Here is a 19,615-nt window from a genome sequence, read left to right as displayed (position 1 = left end):
TGAGATCAACGATCACACATGTTGCGTACTTAGCATGGGGAGCTTTTGTCAACGCATTACATGCTCAGCGTTAATGGCAGAACTAATGACAATTGAGCATGAGATACTTCTTGTATCGCAGGTGGTTATCAAAGAACGACGATAGACTTTGAACAAGCAATGAGAATGCTTACCTGAAGAAATATGCATTTTCACATGTTTATTTTCTTTTGTGAAGAGGGGAAAGAATATGGTTGCTCACCTTTTGGCATCTATGTTGCATCTTTATAACAAATACATGGGCGGATGAAATGCCATTGCTATTGGCTGAGGTTGTAAGACATGATTTCATGAATTAATAAATTCCCTACTTGCTCAAAAAAAAAAAGTACATATGCAATTTCTTTTTCCGAGGGGCAAATCCAAAATCCTTTATTTGAGGGGTGTATAATGAATTCATCGCACACTGACATCCAGGGCCACAAGAAGTATTTAAAAAAAAAAAGTTGAGAGTCATGGATAAAGATTATTTAAATAAATAGTTTAGCGGCGAATAACCGTCAAAAGAAGCGACTCCTCGTCCGTCTCCCAGCAATCTTTTACTTTCTTTTTACTCCTTACAAAAATTAATTAATTCCCAATCGCCCTCGAATCTCTCTCGCTCTCTCTCAGTTTGCTCGCGAGAAACGAGCATCGATTTCCCCCGGGAGTTCGAAACCCTCGACAATGGCCGATGGCAGCGGGGGCATCGGCAAGGAGAACGGCGGCGGCGGCGGCGGAAGCTCGAGCTCATCGCCCTCAGGTTCGTCCTCTCTTAACTTGTCTGAATCTTGATGAATTAGGGTTTTTTAGGTTTAAATTGATGCTTCTTGATGGATGTTCAAGGTTTTGTGTGAATCTTGGGCATTCGATTGTTCATGAGGTTGTGTTTTTTTTTAGGGTTTTGAGAGAATCTATCATTGTTTTTGATTAAGAGTGATTATGTTCAGAGGTACAAAGAATCCAAGCAGCCGGCGCTGACTTTAGGAGTGTTATGTTGTTAATTTTACATTTGTGAAGGCCTAAGAAAGGCCTTTATGGAACTGGGAGATTATGCAACAAGAGTTTATAGGATCAGAAAGCACGTGAATAAATTTCCAAGGGGAAGTATAGGCGTTGGTAATATGCTGTTCATGATGGAGTTTTACTCAATAATTGGATACATTTTGGTAACTTCACTAGACGGTAGTTAATGCCAGATGGGTAAGTTTTATTTTTATTTTTATTTTTATAAAATATATCTTGGTATGCCGCTGCGAACAAAGAGCACCACAAGCCTATGAAATATCTGATTGCAGAATGTATAGGCTATGATATTTTTAGCCTGATATTTTAGCCAAAGAAGAGGGGTTTTTCTTCTTATTCTTCTTTTTTTGGGGGGGTGGGGGGTGGGGTTGACTTTGAATCATGGCAGTTGTGTTGGGGAAGTTTCCTGCCTGGTTTTTTTCAATTTGAAGATTTCCATACTTGGAGGATGCATTTCTTCCATCTTGCTTAAATGGGTTAGCATCAGACCGTACAACCAACAAAAATGGCTACATCATAAAATGAGACCATGAACTACGTATCAAATGCTTACTGTGATACACGTCTGCAGAATTGGTCTGAAAATGAGTGCTACAGGCTATGAAGCACGGACACGCATAACATGAAGCTGTGTCGTGTCGTGTCCGTGTCGGACACATGTGTCGAACACACGTATCCTATGTATTTTTTAGGATTTGCCTCGTGTCGGCGTGTCGGATGGCCGTATCGGATCCGTGTCCGTGCTACATAGGCTACAGGTATTCGGTCTCATCATAGTTTCATCGATGGAGCATAACAACATTTGAAGGAAAACAAAGGATATAGTGGTACAAAGCAGTGATTGAAAATTTTATTCTGTCTAATAAAGTGGAAACCATTGCAACGCAAAGCTTTATAGGATAACAATCATTGAATGCAATGGGTAAAAAAAGCAAGTTCATGTACTTCATCTGCCCTCATATATACCCCATGTTCCATTGAGGTAAGCATATGCTTTGGGATTTGAATGTGCAGGTGGCTGGGTGTTGGTGGATATGGTTGAGGGGACGCATTTAAGTTAGAGAGGTTTTTGCGTGTGTAGGTGAACTTCATCTGTGAGATATTTGTCTGGTAAATCAAGCTTAAATTTGGTGTAAGTTCCCAGTTACTCCTAACTCAAAAGCCTTGGTCAATTTTCACTTATTAAGATCCATATATCCAATTTGAATTATATCACCCCAGGTGAATCTCATCTTTGAAAGTTGAAACTTTTCCATGATCTACCTATTGGGCAGACATTCTAACATATTGCAATTGGATTCTCACATTTCTACGACATTCATCTCAGTTGTATACGAATTGAAGAGTAAAGTCAATTTGGATGTTTTATTTTGTACTATTTCATGGCTTTTCTTTGACAATCGTATTATATTTACAAAATGGCCTAGTAAAAGGTGTGATGGGTGGGGTTATATTGTGGAGGAACTCAGTTGGGCTCTGATAGTTAGGGGCGGAGCCACCTTTGGCAAAGTGGTGTCACATGACACCATTTTGCCAAAGGACCTCAGCCCTTACCCCCTAAAGTCTACTGAGATCTTGGTAACGCTTTCTCTCTCGCGTCTTTTCTCACAAACAGATCACGAAAAATCTTCCCTCTCTCGCATTGTTTTTGACAAACTGATCGCAAGAGATCTCTCTATCTCCCACGTTGTTTGTCACAAACAGCTTACAAGAAATCTCTCTCGCGTCGTTTTTCACAAACAGATCATGTTCGAGAAACTCTCTGCTAGATCGCGTTCAAGAAACCCTCTTCTTCTACTGCTTTGTCTTTATTCGTTCGTGAGAGCAGAAATCGCAAACCCAGTGCCCCTCCGTCTTCCTTCGGGAACTCGACCTTGACTTCCCCAATCAACATGGCTCCGAAAATTGTTCCTCGACATGCCTCCTCTCAAGATGTTGTTCAATAAAAATCAAGTTCATGTACTTGATTTTGTTACCGATGATACAATTATCTACTTTTGTCAAAATATGAAGGCTCACCGAGAACAGTTTTTATTTTTTAATTATTTATTATGTGGTGACACCACTTTCTAGAGATCCTCGATCTGTCGCTGTCTGTGACTTTGTAGCTTGAGTTAATGAGTGGAGAGATTAAAGAAAATTAGCATGAAACTATTGTAGACCCTTATATGAAATAATGAAATTGATGTTTAGTCATAGTGGACCTATAGAAAGGGCTATGCATGGTTTCTATGTCATCTATTTGGGTCCCTCAATTTGGTTATGTAGACGTGACTTAAGTAGATGAAGGAATGATGTATACATACTCTAGAGTTTGATAAGTTATGAAAGACCCTGTATGTATCCCTCTCTGGAGATTGAAAAAAATATACAAGACCCTATGTGTATCCCTGATTATAAATAATACTATTCCACCCTCCTTGGATTCCTTTTTTCACAAGTATGCACCAGATCATCATGCAAAAAAATTATATGTAATTTTCTTATGATTTTGCAAAGGTCTGTCTCAATGTATTGATATAAATTCACCCCATAAATTTCCAGTTCGTTTAATGTTCAAGTCCATATTTTACGAAAATTCTGAATAAGTGATTTATTTTCGAAACTATGTTGTGTTATATATCTGTCTCTTCGGATTTGCGTGATATTTATAACTAGATAAAGAATGCATGGTGAATGTTCTGATCAGTTTATTATCATAAACCCATCATATATAAACCATCTTTAATGAAATGAATATGCGCTGCGAGTTAATCAACTGGAGGGGGTATAATTTATTGTGTCATGCAACTTCTAAATCCTTTCTATACAGTGATCAATGACAGGAGTCTACCTAGGGCAAATACTATGCCTAGCGGAACAAAAAACTCAGAAATATCAGAGACATCGACGGGTCAACAGAACTTTGAAAGATCGAAAACTGAGAGGCGGAGACAAAATCTACGAACTGACCCCACAGCTCAATTATTCGATGATAAGATGTCTGACAAAAAGAAGGTTTGAATCCCTTTCTACCTTTTCCTTTAATAATTACTAGTTCTTAGTTTGATAAAGATGGTACTAGGTAAATTTTATTTTTTGTTCAGTTGCAACATGTGGCCGATTTGCAAATTTGTAAAGAATTAGTTCCTGTGGCTTAGATTTGTTATTGTGATGTGTGTTTATTTCACCTTAATTGATTTTCCTCAGAGGCATTTTCGAGCAAAAGGCATGGGAGATTATTGAGGGTATCATTTCAGCTATATATGCAGGAGTTACTGCAACAAGAATTTATTGAAATACCTCACAAAATGTAAGGCCTAGACCTAATGAATTTTTAGGGATTGAGCTTTGTTTGGCTTGAAAAGATAGGGCCTAGTTCTTATAAATTCTTAGGTCTGTTTGGTTTGACAAACCATAATTCCATCTGGAGATGGGATTCAGCTTTGTTTGGCTTGAAAAGATGAGGTCTGGACGTAATGAATTTTCAGGAGGTTGTAAGATGGGAGCTCATATCTCGTCAAAAAGCCTAACTCCATATTAAAGATGGAATTATGAAGCATAACCTTCATACAAAAAGTAGATAGGTATATGCCAAAATATTAATGGGAGTCATTTCTACCTTTGAACTCCACCCTAATTCTTTGCCGTTTTAGGGGTTAGCTGGCTTATGTAGGCCTTACTTTTACCTAACTCGAACAAAATCAAGCGGTAAAATTTAACTAGTTCTTGATGGCGGGAGCTTCCATCTTAGTCCCCTTGTTAAAATACATAATTTCACAGTAACGGTAAATTCTCTCTAAACTAGACTTTCCTGTGGACTTCTTGATCAGCTGCTTTTTTTTATGTAAAATGATTTTCTCTTGTAGAGTTCTAGTATGGCTCACTGACCTGTATACAACTTCTGAAACTCTGAACTTTTACTGATAGGACAATGGAAACAACCTTTTTTAATGGGAATGAACTATCTTTTTAAGTCTCAAGAAGTTTCTATAGACATATATGTTGATGGAAAACCCTTCAATTCGTGATATCAAACTGTGTTGATTGGATTTTCTTGGTCATCTCAGTTAGCTCATGACATTTTTTGATGCATTTGAGAAGTGTCTACTGTCAAATTGGTTAATAAACCATGTTATGTGAGCTATAGATTCCTGTAATTTTGGTCTATGGAATTGACCACAAATTACTGACATTTTTATTCTTCCTGACTAAATTTTTATGATTGATTATTGTTTTGCTCTTTCTTCTTCCATTTCTTTTTATGTGAATACACTTTTATGGAAAAACAACATAACATAGATACGGCGATTCTTTTTTATTTCCAAAAATCTTGTTTTTGGACATCAGAGAAGTAATTAAGTACTTCATTGTAACATTGTTGTTTCATTCTAAGCTGTTGGAGGCCTTAGTCTTATGACAGTCACTATCTACTAAAAAACCATAATCCCAATTATGATTCTCTGTTGGATGTGTGGCATTGGTTTGTATCGTATTTTATCTTGTGCTAATAGATCCGGGCCTTCTGGCGATAAATGTTATGTGGATAAATATGCTTCTACTCCATGTTTACTCTAAGTGAGATTCTTTATTATGTTCTACCTCTTCTTTATTGCTATTTTCTAGAGTTAGTTTTAAGTGCATGAGCAGTAATCACAATTTATGATAAAACTTAAGACTTCTTTCGGTTTGGTAATGCAGCTCAAGATGTTAAATCGGATAGCTACAGTAAAACATGATGGAACTGTGGTAGTCGAGGTTCCAAGCAATATCGAACCTTTGCCTCTTGATATTGCTCCTGTAGATACTTATGGAGAAGCTGCTGATGAAGAACCTCTAGAAACTGACCTCCAGTATATACCTCCTTTACAGATAGTTATGCTTATTGTCGGTACACGAGGTGATGTCCAGCCTTTTGTTGCTATAGGTAAACGTTTACAGGTGAGGGTTTTTAGTTTGTTGAATATGTTAATTGGACCTAGTAGTTTTACAATTGCAATTCTATTTCTTAGACTCATTTATGTTTGTAATATAGTGATTTTAATATTAATATTTAATACACTTCTCCTTGCAAAGATATCTGTACCACTTTATACATAACTATATATATATACTTAAATGTTATACAATCAAGTAGTGAGGTAGTCAACAAGCTGATGACCTAGTGAAAGGAGGATGCTGGACATTCTATTATTTTGTTTTTGTGGCTTCTAATCTAGCAATTCTATCCATTATACTTCCAAAATTATGGATGTTGCTCTGCTCTATTGTTTGAGTTTGTTGTTTGAAACTCTTTTTTTAATTTTGGAGATCATATTCTATAAATGTTTAACTGTTTTCACATAGAATTGTAAATTATGTTGGATGGAAGCTGAAAGGATTACTACCAGTAGCTGTACCAATGAAATCAATGGGTTTGCTTGCATCTATCTATCAATCTATCTATAATAAAATGATTTGGTTTGATCACTATCTATATATCTATCTATCTATCTATCTATATATCTATAATGAAATGGGTGGGTTTGCCCATTATCTATCTATCTAGATATCTATCACTTTATCTATCTGTTTAGCCATTCTAAACATGAAATTCAAGCCAGAACTTTTCCCTTGCACCAAGCTCATCTTCTTTTCTAAAGTGATTACAACATGTGTTTGAAGGTAAAGGGAGTTTTAAAACAACCAGAGCTCTCACTCTTACATTAATTTTGATGGGTTGAACAAGATGGATGGTGCAGGTTCTTACAGAAGTTCTCATTGCAAAATTTCTCTATACATACATGTATTTTACTATCATTTAAATTTTGATTCTGTTATAGATTTAGTTCTAGATCAATGCACTTGGAAGTTTAAAAAAAAGAACAATCATGGTTTGGTTTAATAAAGATGCATGGTCAATGTTGATTGATCTAGTTCCAAATCCATCTCTGGGCATAATGTTGTATGGGAGCAGTTATGTCCATCCTGACCTTCGAATCATGGCATAACTTAAAAGATGGGTAATGCTAGTGGTTTGGCCCATGTGACGGGTAACCTGAACCACAAATGGAGCTTGTCATATGGCATGCATATGTGTATGCCCAAGATTTTACTACTGCACTTCAGTATTATTGTGCCCATGCGAGTACTCTCCTTGTAAAAAAGAAGGTAAATATTAAATATCAACACTTCAACATATCTAATTTCTCTGGAAGTATAATGATTTTGGACAACAACATGCCTATAGGAGTTCAGAAATAAATATAACTCTAAAATCCTGAACAACTCACCAATTTGTTTGGCAAATGCATAAACTCGTGTCATAGAATGAAGTGGTTTAATCCTTTGAATTGATTGGAAATATGACGGGCCTGGATACCGGTGCCAAAAAACCCCTCCCTGGTCAACCCATTGATACCTTGCAAAATGGGCCAAACAAAAGAACTTCCCTGTCTGAAAAGCTAAAAGAAGATAATTCTTCCCTTTTGCTGTGGCCTCTTGACAATAGCTCTTATGCCTTCTCTCCTTAACCTTTAGTTGTATATCTTACCTTATTTATTAACAGCTGTTTCCTTTCTACTTCGTATTTCTTACCTCTGGATATTTATCATAAGTTAAATAATGAGCTGACATTATTTTGGAACTATTATTTGGAGATTTTGAGTTGAGGGTTCACAAATAAATCAATTAGATATATTTATAATTGGATGTTATTGTTGAGATCCATTTTTCTGAGTTAAGATATAACCAGATGCCTTTAACTCTTTTACTATTATTCATTCAATCTCATTTTATATTATTGTTTGTATTTCAATGTTTTAACTTTTGAGCGGTAGGTAGCATGAGTTGAGATAATTTTCTTATGATATATTGTTCAAGTGTGACTTTGCCAGAGTCTTGGCATCATAATCATAGTCATCATCATCATCATCAATTAGCCTACTTCCGTCAAAATGGGGTTGTCTCTGTAGCAGAAGCCTTTTCCCATTATTTGCATGTGTCTTGCAGTCTGTAGTAAACCATATCTATGAAATAAAAGAGAAAATATGATTGTTATATAAATTGCTTCTTTTATAGACCAAATCCCTTGTTCTGTAAAGGTACTTTTTGGATAATGTGAAGTGACATTAAAGTTTTGTTTCAGGACTACGGGCACCGTGTCAGACTTGCAACTCATGCAAACTTCAAAGAGTTCGTATTGACAGCTGGACTGGAGTTTTACCCTTTAGGAGGAGACCCGAAAGTTCTTGCTGGATGTATTTGAATTACCTTCATCTGGTTTCTATTTTTGCTAGAGCATTACTACTGCACTGACAATTTGCAGAACTTTGTATTTTGACTACAGTTTTTGTATGTGAACAGACATGGTCAAGAATAAAGGTTTCTTACCTTCTGCGCCTTCAGAGATACCTATTCAAAGGAAACAGCTCAAGGAAATTATATTTTCTTTGCTTCCAGCCTGCAAGGACCCCGATATGGATTCAGGCATTCCCTTCAAGGCAGATGCCATTATTGCGAATCCACCTGCATATGGTTGGTCTTCTCTAATTTTTCTTATTGTGTTGACTCTTTCACCTTCTTCACATCATCTTTAATTTATTTTTGGGTAAATTTCACAAAGAAAACCCCAAAACTTTAGGGCGTTACCCACAACCTCTCTTGCGAACTTTGTTTTTCCCATAAAATCTCGGAACTCCGAAGTGTCTGAAATAACCCCCCAAAAGCTGTAACTTTCCCCACAAAGCCACCCAAAGCATATCATGTGTTACATCACACAGACTTCAATCCTTGATCCATTAAGGGATGCTGTGTTGGTTTTGATATGTTTCTTCTGCTTTCCTTACATCCAGGGATCAGTATTATTTATGCTTTATATGCAATTGGAAGTCTTGAGTCCATTTGCTGACATGACAAATGCTTGTTCAGGACATACACACGTGGCAGAGGCGTTAAAAGTACCAATCCACATATTCTTTACAATGCCATGGACGTGAGTTTTGTATTTTGGTATATTCATTCCCATTTGATTTGTTTATGGCGTGATTATTTCTGAATAGAATTAAGGTGATATAGTAATGGTATAAACTTATTCTGATATTTATTTAGAACTGCGGTGCACTGATCCATCATCTGATGCAATTGGCAGGCCAACCAGTGAATTTCCGCATCCTCTTTCTCGTGTTAAACAGAGTGCTGGCTATCGGGTGAGAATCTTTCTCTCCTCTTAGTTGGCATTTACAACAGACCTATTCATCTGCTGAATCAAGTAGTTTCACTCCCTCAATTAAGACTTTCTGAATTGTGGCAATGTGAGACAACTATTATTTTAGGCAGAATATACCTTCAATAAGTACAAAGCATCTCATGATGCTTGGGGCTCAGACTTTCAATATGCTTCTCTTCGAATCTCAAATTTGGTGTCATGTCTTCAAGAAAGATAATGACCTAAAACATGATAGAATTGACATGTACAATACTGTAGTCTTAAAATTTCCATCATTAGTCATCTCACAACTTGACATTTAGTTTGAATAAAAAGAATAACTAGCTCAGTATACATACTAGTATTTCCATGTAATATCTTTTACCTGCCAACTTGAAATATCGGGGAAAGATTCCTTTTATTTTTTCCAAATAAAATCTTGTGTGTTGTTTTGTGTTTTCAGATAATTTTTTACTATCTTTCCCCTGATATTCAACTTCATGTTAAAAGATTAATTACATTAAATATAGTATGTTATACTACTATTATTCTTTGTATTCAACAGATAAAAGTTCAAGTTGGTTAATGACTACATTATTAAATTTTAAGTACTACATATTTTACATTCAATTCTATCTATGTTTATTTATTATATATATATTTTTATGTACACCAATGTTGTGATTCTATTTATAATCGGTGAGATAGGTAGGCGGAATGTAGTGATGGATGGTGCGGGTACTTATGTAGATATATTCTCCTAAAGGTAGGTAGATGGTAGTGTCGTGGTGCGATCGATTGCGATCATAGTGGTATGTATATATTGTATTTATTATTAAACACTTTTTTCATCATATAATATTCTTTTTAAATTCCAACTAATATTATATAAATATCTCACCCTATATCAGATCACCTTTTTAACATTCTATATTTATATTTTTTGAGTTATTCTATTTTGTTTTTGGTTTTTGTGTGTTGCGGTGTGCCATATTGCATCATAGGGAGTTATCATTCACCTCATTGGAGGAAGGAGGTGAGGGTGGAGTAATTGGGGGATGGTGATATATCAGCCTAATCTATTCATAAAACACTCCGATAAACAAATCAAGGAGGGATAGTATAGGGAAAGGAGACGCGGATTTGAGGAAAATATTTTATTACTTTTAACCCTCTTCCATCTGGGGGGGGGTGGGTGTGGGTGTGTGGTGGGGTGCTGGTATTCGGCTAACAACATTTTCATCATCAGAGAGGGTCAATATCAATTCATATAAATCATAATAATATCTTATCCCTATGTAATAAAGCATAATAAACATATCAAACAACACATCATCCCTTAATGACAATATTGAATCTTCTGTTACCCTTTAACAATATCTTTTTTCTTTTAAATTACATTTTTTTGTTTATTTCATTTTTTTATCATGGTATTTCCTATGGGGGTGGTCTTTGGAGTGAGAGGAAGCAACAAATCCTTATTATGTATTTTTATTTTTTTTTGTTGGTGTGGGAGTGGGAGGCGTCGGTAAATTTTTGTTTTGGTGGTGAGTGGGACCCAAAAATAAATTAAAGAGAGTTAATTAATTACGAGAGATAGGGTGTGTGTGGGCAACACAATAATAATATATTTATATGTATATATTGCTCATTTATCGTGGATGGTTGGGTGGGGTATTCATTTTTATGGTCGATGGAGAGTTAAGAGAGAGAGAGGTTTTTTTATATTCTATATGTCTGTCTTGAGGTACTTCTTCATTTTTTGATAGTGTTCATTAATTGAAGGGATATTGGAGGTCTGAGGGGTCCTTTGAGGAGTGATTTATCTCTAATCTCATACATTTATATTTTTTAATCTTTTTTTTCTTTACCATTTCTTTCTACATACATATTTTATGTTGTGGTATCAATTTAATATCAATTCATTATATTTCTTATCATTTATTATTTTAGCTCTATCAAAATTATGTATATATCGCTTATTTAATGGTGTTAATTCAAAGTATGATTCCAGCAACTAACTTTTCTTTTCTTCCTTCTATATTGTAAAACTCCTATGGCGAGTTTTCGAATACGATGATCTCTTTTTATTTCATTATTTGAATTACTACTTGGTGGTTGTTCCCTTTTTATTCCATATTTCAAAAGTTTATATGTATATACTTTATCCAAAATCTGTCTATCTATATGATGTGTTCTATAAAAATATTTCTATATTTATTTATATTATCAATTCTATTTATTCGTGGTTGTATCATATATATTTTTGTTAATACATACTTGCAATACAATGCTATGGGTGGAGAGGGAAAATGTGCTTGTCTTGCTTTACATAACACCCCATTTATCTGAATACTAATTATATATTATATATTATGATATTATTCAATACTCTTTCAATCACACTTGAACAATATTCATAAGAGAAATTATTCCTCAACTCATCGTACCTACCTGCCTCAAAATTAAAACATTGAAATACAAAAATAATATAAATAATTGAATGTAATAATAAAATAGTATTAAATGCATCGGTTATATCTTAACTCATGAAAAATTGGATCTCAACAAAACATCCAATTATAATACTAATTATTTATTTTGAAAGCCTCAAACTCAAAATCTTTGCCAGAGTCTTGGCATCATAAATCATAGTCATCATCATCTATCATCAATTAGCCTACTTCCGTTCAAAAATGCGGGTTGTCTCTGCTAGCCAGAAGCCTTTTCCCATTATTTGCATTGTGTCTTGCAGTCTGTAGTAAACCATATCTATGAAATAAAAGAGAAAATATGATTTGTTTATATAAATATGCTTCTTTTATAGACCAAATCCCTTGGTCTGTAAAGGTACTTTTTAGGATAATGTTTGTACAGTGACATTAAGGTTGTTTTCAGGACTACGGGCACACGTGTCAGACTTGCCAACTCATGCAAACTTCAAAGATTCGTATTGACAGCTGGACTGGAGTTTTTACCCTTTAGGAGGAGACCCGAAAGTTCTTGCTGGATGTTATTTGAATACCTCATCTGGGTTTCTATTTTTGCTTAGAGCTTACTACTGCACTGACAATTTTGGCAGAACTTTGTAATTTTGACTACAGTTTTTGTATTTGTGAACAAGGGACATGGTCAAGATAAAGGCTTTTTACCTTCTGCGCTTCAGAGATACCTATTCAAAGGAAACAGCTCAAGGAAATATATTTTCTTTGCTTACCACCTGCCAAGGACCCCGAGATGGATTCAGGAATTCCTTCAAGGCAGCATGCCATTAATTGCGAATCACCTGGCATTATGGTTGGTCTTCTTCTAATTTTTCTTATTGTGTTGACTCTTTCACCTTCTTCACATCATCTTTAATTTATTTTTGGGTAAATTTCACATAAGAAAACCCCAAAACTTTATGGCGTTACCCACAACCTCTCTTGCCGAACTTTAGTTTTTCCCATAAAATCTCGAATTTCCGAAGTGTCTGACAATAACCCCCAAAAGCCTGTAACTTTCCCCACAAAGCCACACAAAGCATATCATGTGTACATCACACAGACTTCAATCCTTGACCATTAAGGGATTGCGGTGTTGCCGTTTTGATATGTTTCTTCTGCTGTCCTTACATCCAGGGATCAGTGATTATTATGCTTTATATGCATGGATTCTTGAGTCATTGCCTGACATGACAAAAATGCTTGTTCAGAATTACACACGTAGGGCAGAGGCTGTTAAAAAGTACCAATCCACATATTCTTTACAATGCCCCATTGGACGTGAGTTTTGTATTCTTGGTACTGATTCATCCATTTGATTGTTTTTATGGCGCTGATTATTTCTGAATAAGATTAAGGCTTGATATAGTAATGGTTATAAACTTATTCTGATATTTATTTAGAACTGCCGGTGCCACTGATCCATCATCTGATGCAATGGAGGCTGCAACCAGTGGAATTTCCGCATCCTCTTTCTCGTTGTTAAAACAGATGTGCTGGGCTATCGCCGTCCGTGAGAATCTTTCTCTCCTCTTAGTTTGCATTTACAACAGACCTATTCATCTGCTGAATCAAGTAGTTTCACTCCCTCAATTTAAAGACTTTCTGAATTGTGGCAATGTGAGACAACTATTATTTTAGGCAGAATATACCTTCAATAAGTACAAAAGCATCTATGTGCTTGGGCTCAGACTTATCAATATGCGGACTTCTCTTTTCGAATCTCAAATTTGGTTGCTCATGTCTTCAAGAAAAGATATGACCTAAAACATGATTAGAATTGACATGTACAATACTGGTAGTCTTAAAATTTCCATCATTAGTCATCTCACAACTGTGACATTTGGTTGGAATAAAAGAATAAACTAGCCTCAGCTATACATACTAGTATTTCCATGTAATATCTTAAATCTGCCAACTTGAAATATCGGCGGAAAGATAGTAACCAAATAATCATGCCCCCCCCCCCCTCCCCCCCCCCCCCCCCCCCGATTTTTCTCTTTGGGAAAAAAATAAAAAAAGGGAAACAAAAAGATGTAGATTTGTGGACCCAGTGAGTTTTATTTTTCTTTTCCAATTTTATTGTCATTCTGAATGAGCGGAATATGGTGCAACTTCTTATTCCGGAACTTTTTCCAGCTTATCATAAATTTAGATGATGATGGGGTGCTGATCTTGCATCAGTCAGTGTAATAAAGTATTTTCCCTTCTTTTGTTGTCTCACTTCATTTCCTAAGTTCACAAACTTAATGAAATGAAGGGGATTTCATTGAAATGGGATTTGTAGGAAGGACCAACTTATTCTTCAATGATTTTTGAACTCGAACTTTAAAGTTGTCTGGTTGTAATTTCGAAAGCCATCAATCAATTGTTATTAGGTAGAAAAACAATCCTAGAACGTTGGAAAATATCACCTCTACCGCTAATGTCTTTTGGAGACTAGTTTCTTAGGCTAATATTTCTCGTCATTGCCTAAAACCCGATCCATTCTAACAATTTATGTCTATATAGCATGGACATGTATATGCAGATGCCAACATGGACATGACATGCCAACATGCAAGCAATTCTGAAAAATACATACAATACGCATGTCTGGCACAGCAGAACATGCTAATAGAAGTGTCAGTGCTAGGTATACATTTTGAACTATGGTTTTACTCTTTATGTTTGAACCGGTAGGGTTTTGGCTTGGTAGGACCAAAGTTACTTTCTAATATTCACCTACAGGATAAAAAGCTAGAGCGTATATATTTTGGTAAAGTTGTTTCCTATATATTGTTTGTTGTCCTCAAATAATACAGATCTTGATATCTAATAAATTTACTACATGTCAGCACATCTTAGTCCACCACAACATTTCTGCTAGTTTATAAAGAGTTTGTATTACTCGAAACAAAAGTTCGAGATTTTTTTAATTCCTTCCCTCCGTTGCATTACGTTGCTCTCCTTTGAAATAGATTTCACTAATATGATACAATGCAGGCTGGCCTAATGAGGTTTAGTTTTGGTTAATTCTGAGTTCACTTTCTTTCATCTAGTGATATATTTATGTTTTGTATGCCATTTCAATTTGCTCCTCTGTTACATACAGAAATTTTGTTTTTTATGCATTTACTTATTGTTCTTGAAATCTTTTTGTGCAGCTTTCATATCAAATTGTTGATTCTATGATTTGGCTTGGGATACGGGATATGATAAATGAATTTAGGAAAAAGAAGTTGAAACTGCGACCCGTCACTTACCTAAGTGGTGCACAGGGATCCGCTTCTGACATTCCTCACGGATATATTTGGAGTCCTCATTTAGTTCCCAAGCCTAAAGGTCAACCCTGATTTATGTTCTATGATAAAAACTATGCTTACTACCCATTAATAAGCATTGTGCCACAACCTTAATGTAGCTTTTATCATCATACTTGACCATTTGCCATTTTTTTCTTGCTCTCATTCAAATTTATCAAACTAATTGTAATTACTTGCTTATCTGTTATTATTGTTTTTAGACTAATATGTACTTTCTATGATGATTAGTTTATTTAACAAAATATTTTTATTTGCTTTTTGGTTTTAATTTTTTGAAATAAATATTCATCAATATTAGTAAGATTATGTGAAATGAAAAGCTTGATTTTCCCACTTTCATAGAATCAGCGGATCAAAAGGATTTCTGGATTCCTTCTATTATTATCATTTTTATCTTTTATGTTGCAGACTGGGGACCGAGGATTGATGTGGTTGGATTTTGCTTCCTTGATCTTGCATCAAATTACGAACCTCCAGAAGAGCTTGTAAAATGGCTTGAAGCTGATGAAGAAAAGCCCATTTATGTTGGATTTGGTAGCCTTGTGAGTTTCTTTCCCAGTATTTTTATTGCTTACATTTCTCAATGAAGTGTCTTTCATATTAGTTTGACTAGAAATTATCTTTTTATATCTTTCTACTTTACTGTTACAGATATGATGCATGCTGTTATTGCGTATGCTTGTTTTTTTTTATGATTTGAGTATTGCATCTTTTTCTCACTTAATACGCGAAGAAGAAGCTTGTCCACAGTTTATATATGGTATTAAAATCACACGTAGCCTGCAAAGTTTTCCTTAACAAATACATAAGCTGCAATTACCTGCTGATCTGCATTATAAAGGTGTTAATCATTGGAATCAAGGAGATTAGTAACTTCTTTTGTTTGTTAACAAGTAATATGCCTTTCAGCTATTTGATGTTATGTGTAAAAAATTTGTATGCATTTGCCCATTACACAAAAGTTTCATCTTACAAAATAAAAATTTACACTGACAGGAAATTAAATGTATTAAACGTTTTGAGAAACTTCATCCATAGATTGTTTACTTCTTTCCTAATATAATGTACATCACTGCCTAAGTTATGTTATTTGCCATACTGAACATTACTTGAATTGGTCCAAACATTACTAATTGCTCCATTACTGATGCTCTGAAGGTTCTTTTCAAGTTATGTTCTTTTTAAGTTACTGATGCTCTGGTATTTATTGATGTTCTTTTTTATGACCCACTGATTCTTTTGTATTATTCTATTTTTTCGTATTAAAAGCCTGTTCAAGAACCAGAAAAGATGACTCAAATCATTGTGGAGGCCTTAGAAACCACCAAACAGAGAGGCATCATTAACAAAGGCTGGGGTGGCCTTGGGAATTGTAAGTTTGTGGATCCTGTTCTATCTATCTATTACTAGTATTACATACATGTGTCTACTGTTACCCAACTTTTATCAAATACACTGTTTTCTCAGTGGCAGAGCCAAAGAAATCTATATATCTATTGGATAACGTTCCCCATGATTGGTTATTCTTACGGTGCAAGGCAGTGGTAAGCTTCCTATTTCCGTTGCTCTTGATTTTAGCTTATATTGGAATCAACATACTCTTGATTTTAGCTTATATTGGAATCAACAATCTTTGTTGTATAGTTTGATATGCTTTTATTCGGTTTTATATACAGGCTTTGGTTTTTGCAACATCATAAGAGATAAGATATGCTTTTATTCGGTTTTATATAAAGGCTTTGGTTTTTGCAACATCATAAGAGATAAGACACTAACATTTAATACACTAACATTATTCATGTAAAATTATACTTCTATATTGGTGATGGGTATCAAATTTTTTCCTCTCATTTTCTCAGGGATTAGTATAGTAATAAGTTCGATTGAAGGCCGGATGTACACTGAATCTGAACAACGGTTTATATTATGATTACTGTTTTCAGGTCCATCATGGTGGTGCAGGAACAACGGCTGCTGGCCTTAAAGCTGCGGTCTCTATTTTTCTTTTCTTTTTGTCTTTTGTTGATTTTTGCTTAAGTTAGTAACCTAATATAACACGGTTTGTTGCTGGTATTTGACAGTGTCCAACTACAATCGTACCTTTCTTTGGAGACCAGCCCTTTTGGGGTGATAGAGTGCATGCCAGAGGAGTGGGACCCGCTCCTATACCCGTCGATCAATTCTCCCTGCCAAAGCTAGTTGACGCCATAAATTATATGTTGAATCCCAAGGTAATTTTTAATGTTCTCTCTATCAACATCTAGGATCTTCTCATGAGATGGATTTGGTTTAACTTTTAGCAAATCATGGATGTAGTGTGATTTGTATGCCTTGTGCATTAGGATTCAGATATCCCTTTATTCCAATTCCAATTGCTAAGATGAAAACACGTAGGGTTTGCACTATTATAATGCTGGTTTTCACCATTGTGGTTTTAGAGACGATAGTGGCTTTGAAGATAATATTTAGGGTCATTATATGCTTTACGTAACAGGAACAACACAACAACAAAGCCTATTATTCAGTTCATTTATGTTAAAGGACTGTCTCCTCCAATTTAAGTGAAGTATTATCTTAATTGTTTTTTTATAGAAAAAAAAATGAAGGTGTTTGGATATGATTTTTGATCTCTCTACGAAATTACAGGTGAAGGAACAGGCTGTAGAACTAGCAGAGGCCATGAAAACGGAAGATGGGGTGACCGGAGCTGTAAAAGCGTTTTTCAAGCATCTTCCTAAAAGATCAGAGACTCCGGAGCGTCCTGTAGATTATCAACCATCACCCATTGAGGAAATTCTTGGTCCCGTAAGAAAATGTTTTGGCTGTTCATGATCTTGAGTTTCAGTGTCATCAGGTTGTTTGTCTTCTACAAACACTGGAGCATGTTTTCAGCCGTTGTTGTTGTATAATAGTATATGTTCAGAGCTTCTTCTGATATGGAGGACGAAATTTGAAATAATGGGTTGTTTTCGTCATTATATTGTTGGTTATATGTAATAGTTTTTTTTTCAATTAGAAAAGTTTAAATTGTGGGCATGTCTGAAGGCTAGAATGCCAATTGCTTTTATCTTATGATTGTAATCTCGAGAGCACATGTTTTTTTTTTTGCCATTAAAATCAGATTCTGTATGTTGGGTGAATATTCGCATGAACTTGAGTTCTCTTTAGTTTCTCAGGAAACTTAAGAGGTGAAGCATGCTTTTCAAGTTGGCTTAGAATACATATTAGTCATAATTCTCATCCTAATCTAATTTAGGATGTAGGTGTCCCTCCTACCAACCCCTTCTCGTTTATGTATTATCTATTCTGTAAAAGCTCCCACTTTGTATCATCCCTTTTATCCTCTAAAAAAAAAGATACACGCGGAAAGGAAAATGCTTTTTTATTTATTATTGTAATAATATTTTATAGTCTAACCAATAGTTATTCAATATTACTTAACATTGAAGTAAATGTTTATTAATTAATAATAGTAAATGTAATAATGGCATTATGATACATTACTTGTATACTTTGATGGTCACGGATTATCCTAAACCATACAAATAATTGTTTCACTGAAATATCCTGCTTCAAAATATTACTCCTAATTATCACACTGAAAAATATCCCACGATGAAAAATTTATCCCATTCTAATAACCGTCTCAGTTCTAATGAAAATATTCTGACTTTTGGCGGTGTTTTTAGTTGCCCAATGGCAATTTTTGTAATTTAAGTAAATCATTGATATAATTGGTTAGAGGAATTATAATTTAAGTAAAACATTGATATAATTAGTTAGAAGAATTATGAGAACAAACACACGTCACAAGATCAGTCTAGTAAGTGAGAAGTATGTTTAATATAAGGAAAGGAGACTATATAATTGTTACAGAAAATTTTCTAAATGCAAGATACTTCATATCATCCAAATTAGTGAAATTACCATCCACTATTTGACAATACTTTTCAAAAATATCCTAATTACCATCCACTACTTGATGACCCTCTCTACTCTCAAAATTTTCTATTAGTAAGATGCTCCATTCCCAAAATTTTCTAATAATAAGATACTTCATCTCACTTTTGGCAATAATTTTTTAAAAGTCTATTCATAAAATTGAAAAGCACCCTAACTACCATCCACCATAAAATTAACTACCTTGCACCATAAAATCGAAAAGATTTAAAAACACTCTGACTACCATTCGCTACTTGATAACTTCATCCACTCCGCATATTTTCTAAGAGTAAATGCTACTTATTTGTCCTTGTATACAACCTAGAGCTTCTGCTAAGTTGCTTTTTCTTCTATAAGAAACTTATATAAACTAGTAAAAATAGCTATTTTATTCTCAAAAGCGATTAATGTGCTTCATAAAATTATTCTTACAAATCAATGTCAAAAGATAAATGTCATATAATGATATGTAAACTAAGAAAACGGAAGCTGCTTTTAAAAAACACCTGAAGGTTACATCTGAAAGCACCCCTTAAATGTAGAAAAAAGCAAAAGCACCACAAGATAAGCTTACCAAACTGATCCTTAACTAACTCTTCCCCAATTAAGCGTGCTAATAAGAAACAATATATATTTTTTAAACAACCAGCTAAAGCAACATCTATTTTTGTAAATAA

The 19,615-nt window shown here is 34.8% G+C and overlaps 1 protein-coding gene across 1 annotated transcript; it reads left to right on the top strand.

The window, feature by feature from the left end:
- On the top strand, positions 520 to 18,063 carry LOC109836500 (sterol 3-beta-glucosyltransferase UGT80A2). Its single transcript, XM_020404410.1, has 14 exons — positions 520 to 781; positions 3,857 to 4,041; positions 5,725 to 5,964; positions 8,150 to 8,261; positions 8,368 to 8,538; positions 8,932 to 8,995; positions 9,152 to 9,209; positions 14,838 to 15,015; positions 15,405 to 15,538; positions 16,266 to 16,368; positions 16,464 to 16,540; positions 16,940 to 16,987; positions 17,078 to 17,227; positions 17,643 to 18,063. The coding sequence occupies exons 1-14, from the start codon at positions 706 to 708 to the stop codon at positions 17,826 to 17,828; spliced, it is 1,782 nt and encodes a 593-aa protein (XP_020259999.1). The 5' UTR covers positions 520 to 705; the 3' UTR covers positions 17,829 to 18,063.

Source organism: Asparagus officinalis, chromosome 4 (genome assembly GCF_001876935.1).
Source record: "Asparagus officinalis chromosome 4, Aspof.V1, whole genome shotgun sequence".
NCBI lineage: Eukaryota > Viridiplantae > Streptophyta > Magnoliopsida > Asparagales > Asparagaceae > Asparagus > Asparagus officinalis.
The sequence above is the reverse complement of the archived record's forward strand: the minus strand, read 5'-3'. Positions and strand labels throughout refer to the sequence as shown.